The sequence below is a fragment of the Anas platyrhynchos genome, chromosome 3, assembly GCF_047663525.1.
Source record: "Anas platyrhynchos isolate ZD024472 breed Pekin duck chromosome 3, IASCAAS_PekinDuck_T2T, whole genome shotgun sequence".
Taxonomy (NCBI): Eukaryota; Metazoa; Chordata; class Aves; order Anseriformes; family Anatidae; genus Anas; species Anas platyrhynchos.
Window position 1 is genome coordinate 97,866,344 of NC_092589.1, and position 8,657 is coordinate 97,875,000.

Consider the following 8,657-nt stretch of genomic DNA (forward strand, 5'->3'; position numbering starts at 1 on the left):
CTTTGTTTTGTTTTTCCAGCCAAATGGCTTCTGGTTGTGGGTTACAAATAAAGTATCTCAAAGAGGAACCAAGTATATTTAACTGTTGATTTCAGACCTTAATTTAACATGTTCTTTAAAACTTAATGGCTAAGACTCAACAGCTTCTCAGGGTAATTTATTCCAGGGTTTCAACTCTCTTACTGTTAAAAAGTTTTTTCTTATGTAACCAAATTCTCCCTTTCTTCAGATAAAGACTGTAAGTTCTTGTTCCAGCCCTAGTGTAACTAGAGAATGTATCTTTCCTCTTTGCAGTTCTTTTATATCTTTAATATGTATCATAACTCCCCAAAACCACCTCTAGATTAAATTATTTCTTAGTTACGCTCTACAAATGGACACTTAATTGTGCTTTATACCATCTTCACTTCCAGTTCATTTTTCCATATTTCTCTTCTTACCAGTTTCTATCCTGTCTCTTAGCAAAATTACACAACCAGGGAGTAAGACTGTAATTTCTTGATGCCAAAGACTACCTGCTATTTTGCATTTGTAGAGCTTTCATCTCATTTGTGATTAGTCAAGCGATACTCAATAATGAAAAGACACATTTCCCTTGAAATTCATTGCCAACCTGAAAATATATGTCCAGCAAATATAGGCTCTTTATATTGTAATACAGGCAATATGAAATTTATCTTTGACCACATATGACAAATTCATTTCAAAACCTTGTGAGTCAGAGGAGGAATCTAATAATAAATAAATAAATAAATAAATAAATTTATTTTTAAAAATAATAAAGCTTCACGGAGAAAGAAGTTGGGTCTGGAAGATGGCTGTCTCCTATCTTCATGTTATCTACATAATTACTAGTTAATTACCATTTAATTACTATCAGAGAAAGAAAATTATTTCTTCAATGAAATCAAGAAACTAGGAGTTTTACTGGTGACATACATAGTCCATGATTATCTCCAACAGAAGCAGTTCTTCTAACCACTATTGTGAAACAGATCTGCTCAAGATTAGAATGTCAACTTTCTATGCCTTTCTTTATAACAACTAAAAAAAACATACTCCTGTAAGAAAGACATTGCTACTGAAATACAATATTTGAGGTGGTGCTCATCAGTATATTGCCCTACATTTGGTTTAACTTCTTAGAGGAATATTGCATTGTGGAATGTTCATAAGCTTCCATTTAGCAACTGCATCTGAAGAATTAAACAGGCTTTGCAAATTTTGTCTTTTATTCCCATTTCACATAGGTATTAGCTTTGCCTTTTCTTTAATTTCTTTTTAAACACAGCAAAATCATCCTGAGAATAGAAATAGCAACAGTGAAGTATATCCTTTCATATTCTTACTCTTGCTGCTCCAGGATCTTTTTGTGCTTCCCTATTAAATCAGAGCTTTTTTTTTTTTTTTTTTTTTTTTTTTTTTAAGCTATTTTCTATCTTCTTTCAGTCTAATATAATGTATTTGTTTTTATTTGTAATTATTATTATAGTTTCTCAGGAATACTCATCTCTGTGCATAAAAAGCAAGAAAGGAAAAAAAAAAATCAGTATTAAAATAGTTCATGTATGTTCACCTATCCTGCTCTTTAGGACCCCACCAATAAGTCATACCGACTTATCAAGTATGTGAAGTTATCTTTTCTAATATTATCCAATTAAAGTGTCTAGCTTTTGGTGGCTAGCTCTTTATCTGTAGGAAATCCTACTTTTATCTTTTTTTTTTTTTTTCCTGAAGTATCTAGTTGCTAAATATGTTCAAACTTAATCAGACCTCCTCATAGACTTGAAATCTCAGTAGTAACATATACAAATTGTGTTCACTTATTTCCGTAGATACATAATTTCAACAGGTTTAGATTTAGATTATTTTTTTTTTCTGTCATTTCTGGGGGTTGCTATGCATAAGCCTGACTTCAGTAAACAGAAAAATTCTTGTAAGAGTAAAATATTTTTCCTTACAAATTTGATTGTTTGATTTTTCTTTAGATTCTTGTTGACTTTGGGGAAATGAAATACAGAAAGCAGGGTAGAGGGGATTCCTAAGCATAAAATAAATTAAAAAAAAAAAAAATTGCCAAATTTGCCAAATATCTTTGTTTGTCTTGTATTGGCCATGTGCAAAACCTTGTGTAATTACCGCTTCAGTACCATGTCCAGATGCTTAAACTCCACTTCATATATCAGTGGCAGTTCATCAAGTCATTGGCATAAAAGAACAATATTATATCTCTACTTAAGTGACTGAGTTTCTTTCTACTGCAGACATATGTATATGTATATGTATATATATATCTTACACTTATCCTGTTCTAACTGAGGAATCTAAAAAATAAATAAACTGATATTCAAGTGAATTTGATTTTAATACAAGGCGACACTGCCATGTAACTCATATTTCAAACAAGATCTAAAAATCAGAAGATTGATACTCTGTCTGAATGGAATTGGGCATTTTCTAACTATCCAGGGTGATAGTTTGCAAAAGAGTGCTGAGAGGTTGGTACTACCATACTATCAGGGCACAAAACAAAAGATAGAGTTAGAGTAGTTGTAAGAACAGCCATGAACATTCATAAAAGGGTCTATCTAATCTCATCTAATCTTCAGCCATGACCTGAAGCAGAGTCCTGCAGAAAATTAAGAACAAGGCAAACACTGGTGTTATTTCCCTGATAATACATCTATTGCCTTCATATATTTTTGTTGTGGCAGGAATCTCCTGAAACTGATGTAGATTGCCTGTACAGTAACTCTCCGTAGAGCAGTCTTTCAAGAACTTTTCCAGTCCTTCCTTGAAACTTTGCAAACTTCTTGCATCCACACTTGGCAGTGTCTCTTGGCAGTTTCTCATGTCTACTACTTATATGAAAAAAACAAAAAACACCCCTTTTTATTAGTTTGAAACCTGACTTGTTAAATTCACTTGATGGCCTTTGTCTTTTTATTACATAGTCAATAGGTCATGAAAGGTCTTTTTGGAGTTCTGCAGACTGCAGTCTGTGTAAAAAATATCTTACTGAAATTCATGAGTTTTTTTTTTTTTTTAAATGTCTTTTCACAAAAGTTAATATTATATGAACTTTATTAAAAATATTAGGTCTTCATTTGCCAAACATAACAAATGTGTTGATGTTCTGTTTATTTTTATCTCCTCACTTATGTGAACATAGACAATTTGCTAGTTATATTTCATACTTCAAATGGCATGTGCAAGGAAAATAAATGGGAGAATTTTAGGACAACCATTTCAATGGTGGAATTTCAGCAGGTCTCAATTGTATCAAACCACTTTTACTTAGATAAAGACGTAAATTTGTATTATTTCAACAATATCAAATAAGATGGTTACGTAATTTCATATTAATTTTGTGAAAGTAACACAAACAACAAATATGAATGCATTATATGTCTATACAATATGCATACAAATATGCACATAAATTTCTCTGACTGGAGGTTAAGTTTTCTCAAAAAAGTTATCCTCAAAAGACAAAGGGACTGTCCTTCTAATGTCTCATATCTAGATTTGTTTTAATACCTCAATTATTGTCATCCTGATTGTAGCCAACAGTTGAAATGTTATTCATTGGTTCATCCTGTCTTAAAATATGTTTCTACTAAATTGTAATAATGTGTTCAGAAAGGTAATTGTGGTTGGGGTAAAATACATTTTTTTTCACATTGGGTCAAATACGTTAGAAACAAAGAGCTTCATACAGATTAGAATAGGTTAAAAGGATGTGTACAACTTCGAAATTTTATTTTAACTTTCACAATCCATTCAAAGAAAGTCAGTCATATATTCCCTTCATGGCTGAGTTTAATTTAACTATAGCATAATGTTAAGGAATATCACTGGTGATTTCCAGTAGATTTATGAGATTGTCATGGGCTTCCAGTGCTAAGACCTTCTATTCTCTCTGAATAAGTATACCATCTTCTAAAGAGTCTTGAAGTTATGATTCACAGAAAAATGTGAGGTGAGGTAATTCAATTAGCTTAACTGAATGTTTAAGTGAAGACAGCAGAAAGATATGCAAAGTCTTAAAAAGTTATCATTTAAAAGTTAAAAAGACTTTCACATTTGAAATTATTAACTTAAACCCATTCCTCTTTTTGTGCTGTTAAATGGCAAATCATATTCAAGACCAGCAAAACCTTTTTCGTGAAAGAGCAATCAGGAAGTAGAACAGAAATATTAAAAAAAAAAAAAAAAAAAAAAAAAAAAAGTATTAAAACGGGATTTACATGGTTATAAAACGTGCAATTTAGAGTATTTCTTTAATGTTAGAGAAGGCATTGAACTTGTTCACTCAAATCATAGTGTTCAGTGGTTTCTCTTCACGGACTCATCAGTTTGTATTTTACAGGTTATACTTGTTTAATTCTATTTTTTAAAAATACTATTCAGAGACTGCATGCAAAAATGTAGATGTACAAGAAGTTTGGTATTTATGCTTCAGGTTTATTTAACTTGGTCAATCCCTATGGTGGATCTCACAGATACCTACATTTGGCTGTTAAAATCCTCCAGACATAAAAGCTCATCTCACTTAATGTTAATGCCTAAAATATAGGAATTACATTTGAACAATGTTTCTGTTATATTTCATGAGGAGGAAAAGGCATCTTCAGAGGATGATTCAGTGTGTCTATCTTAGAAAGGGATGAATTGCCCCACTGAGGTAGCTATTTCTCTCCACAAAACATATGTTTCAGATCTCATATCTTAAGTATTGTGAATCCCCTAAGTGATTCTTTCAGAGAGATACAGAATGCCTTTTTCTTGATGTGAAAAATCTCTGAGGACGGAAACTGCAGAACCGGTTCTAATGCTTGATTATCCTAATAGTAAAAAAGTTTTAATATATCAAGTTAGAACCTCTTTTGTTTCAGTTTAGCCAGCTGTCCAACGTATCTCAACCTAAAGATAATGGGTATAATTTTTCCCCATTCCCAAGAGGCATGCTCCAAGTATGTCTAACAAATACCTCCAAGAGTGAACTTCCATAGGAACTGGAGTGAACATTGCCACTTTTCTAGTGTCGGGATGCTGGACAAAGATAAGGAGGAAAGCATAGCCCTTTTCCTCTGTCTGCTGTCTAGTGAGTTGTACTGCAAACATAACAATTCAGGTTTTGAATCCTTCAAGAATGCTATGTATGAGACAGATACTAATAAAATGTGAAATTCATACTGGAGGAGGGACCACAACATCAGCCATTATCCCAGCTATTCTGTTGCAAGAGTTGTGCTGATCTTTTCCTGGTAAATATGGACTAATTTTAACAGACTGGTTATGCAGCTTAAGAGAACAGGACATAAAGCTGCTCTTGAGGATAATTTTAGTGTGTGAATTCCAGAAAGTAATCCTAGTAAATTCTCGAAAGAAAACCATACCCAAAAAGTTTATACTTCCAGAAATTCTTGGGAATATTAGCTATATTGTCTGCATTAATGTCTCTGTATAATGTGTTCCTGTCTTAAAAGAAAATAAAACAGCATGCTTCTATCAAATCCATTTCATCCTACATTACTACAATTGTGTTTCAATCATCTTTCATCATTTGAGCACTTGTTTTCCAAGTGTCCTACTTGTTCAGACATAAATGTCTGCACTCTGTAACATTTTGCGATGTACATAGCATACAAAGTACTTTCTGCATTTCTTGCCCAATTTCAGGGCTTAAGAAAAGCCTGCTTCACTTGGAGGTTGCAAAAGCTGCAAAAATCCAGTATAGAAACAAATACAATGAAGTCATTCTTCTTTTCCTTCCATTTCACTTTTCAGAAATAGTTGTATACAAATCAGTATAGAGCAAACATAAAATTTCTCAAATAGGTAGATGAAAAAAAAAATTTAACTGATAACCTATTGTGGTAAATTCTATATTTATTTTATATCAACAAAATATAGTACAAGATACAAATTATAACCATTTTTAAAATGTTTGAGTGATTTTTTAATGTTTGCATCTAGGATAAATGTTTGAATTTTAAGATTGTTAACCACTGCAAGCTCTAGAAAGAGGTAATATGAAATATTCATACAATAATGTCTAATATGAATCAGGAAAGGACTACTTTGTTGTTGTTGTTATTGATATGCAATATGATGTTGTACTTAGCATTTTGATACACATTCTAAATCAGTCACTACCTATTTTGCTATTGTTTTTTGGTATAATAGTTTTGAATTGTCCAGGCTTGTTGCATATTTCTTTTCTATGTATCTGATTTTATTTTCAACTGCCTCAGAACTAATGAATTTCCTGTGAATATGTCCTATACTTTTACCCTTTTCTCCTAGCATTACAATTCAGATTCTACCCCACATTTCCTTATTGTGTAACCTCACTGCTTTCTTCTCATGTCTCCTTCTCCTTTACTCCTGATCCCTCCTAACAGCTTATTAGAGATAATTTGGGAGTTTATCAGCTGGCTAAACAGAGAAAACAGATATTAAACCTCTAATGCATCTGTTCTCTCTGACAAAACTTTGACCCTTTGAGAGCTCTTACTCTCTTTCTCATTCAGTTGGAATTGTCCTGTATATTTAAAAGTGTTTAGGTGAGCCAAACTGTAACATACTGTGATTAGATAACCTTAATCTCAGGAAACTGCACTAAAAATATGACTGCTACCAAAGAATGAATCAAGTAAAAGCAATTCTGTGAATATCATAATTAAAGCTTGTGGTCTTCAGATATGTGCATATAATGTACCGTACATTACAAATAAGAAATACATTTTAAAGATGTTTAAGATTTTGTCATATGCAGTGGCAAACATCAGAAATCTATATGTGTCTTTAGGACACATTTTTCTTTTCCTTTACCCTAAGTAAACTTGAATGCAAAATATTTTAAAGCAAGACCATGTCTGTTAAAAAATCTTTAAAAATATAATAGATGATTATATTTTTGTAAAAATGTACTTGGGTAACTGTAATTGTTTGTAGTTTTCATATGTTGCTTTGTATTAGTGTAATATCTGATGTGGCTGTTAAATGTCATTTCTACAAGGTTTAATAATAAATTATCTCCTTTATCTTTGCTTGTTTTCTCAGTGAAAAAAGCAATTGAACTGAAATCAAGAGGAGTCAAGATGTTGCCCAGCAAAGACAGTAACCACAAAAATTCTGTCTGTAAGTTGTTTATACCATTATCTTTAGTGACTACATATATCTTCTCGAATGTGCAAATCAGAGAGAGAAATGTTTGGAAGCTATGTTCATAAAATGGTAATTATGTTTTCAATTGTTTTTGAATTTAGAACTCTGCTGATAATACTGAGGGTGTAAAAGGCAGAATATGGTGTTATAATTCATGAAAAATATGGGTATATATAAAAAAATATTCAGGATGTTTAGAATTCAGAGATTCAGAAGCCAAGTTAGTAATCCAGGCAGAACAGTGCCATACAGACATTGTCAGTTCAGTACAGGGGGCAATGAAAGCATGTTGGCATTTTATAGATCGAGGTTTACACTTCATTATTTTTTCTTCCCCTCAGTTAATATCACAGGTCTAATTCTTACCCCTCCTTGTCACACTATGCTCTAGTGACTGCCTTTTTCCAGGCCTGAGATGTAGCACAGCAGGGGTTAAGAACCGCTGCAATTCCCAGCTTCTCAAGAGGATGGAGATCACAGCATCACCTTCCCTTCATTATGTGTTTAGTGCACTCTGGAATAACATCTATTTAGTCCCTCTGCCCCTCTGCGCCTCTTTCCTCATACACAGTGTGAGGATAAAATCAAGATGTTATATATAAGATTGTGAGGCTGTTTATTTATTTATTCATTTATTTATTTATTTGAGTATCACTTTCCCTGAACAACTGGCAATCTGAGAGCTCTTTCTCCATTAATGAGGCAAGTCTTAAAACAAGAAAAAAACATATATATTGGAAAGCAGAGAGTCCTTTTGACTAACAAAAAAGCCAGAGGGTAAGCCAGTCAGTGTTCACCCACAACTCATTAAAAGTGCTTGTATAATGACTAAGACATATTTGAATAAGTTAATTCTTCGTGTAATAACACTGAACTCAATGGAGTGAAACCCTGGCAATGTTTGCCTCATTGTGTGCTTTTCTGCATGTACAGAGAGAATGAGTGTCTTGAAGGCTAATGTCTAGAGGATATGATTTGGTCTCTGTGTTTCTGCAGTGCACTGTTTAATGCAAAATGAGTGTATTGGTATGCTCACTGGAACAAAAGAGGCATGATAATTTTCTGCTTTAAATATTGCACATTGATGGTGTGGCATTCAAAAGGAACTTTTTGTGCAATGTGTAGCAGAAAAAGTTGATCCATCTCTTTGGTGTTTGTATCTGAATGGGTGATTATTTCATTATTTATAAGTTATTTCTGGGAGCTGTGTGATCTCTACTTACACTCTCAGAACACATGCTGTCAGACACCACATTTAATTACAAAAAGTGGAAGACAGGAAAAAAATATTATAAGGTAGTTTGCTGTTGACTTCAAATATAATGCCTTTTGTCTTTTTTCTTTGTGTTTTGATACATGAAGCTCTATATCATGTCTGACTTTTCTACATAAATCTAAGATTATTATTAGCATCACGTACATGGAACAAAATATTAGATTAAAATACAAATAGTTGGACTCAAATATATTTTTCTGCTCTT

The 8,657-nt window shown here is 32.6% G+C and overlaps 1 protein-coding gene across 2 annotated transcripts in view; it reads left to right on the forward strand.

The window, feature by feature from the left end:
* CSMD1 (CUB and Sushi multiple domains 1) overlaps nt 1–8,657 on the forward strand; it is a 1,163,917-nt gene that overhangs the window by 729,553 nt on the left and 425,707 nt on the right. For both annotated transcript variants that reach the window (XM_038176472.2, XM_038176473.2), the window contains exon 7: nt 7,072–7,149. In XM_038176472.2, coding sequence (XP_038032400.1) covers nt 7,072–7,149 — 78 coding nt within the window. The remainder of the gene's footprint in view (nt 1–7,071; nt 7,150–8,657) is intronic.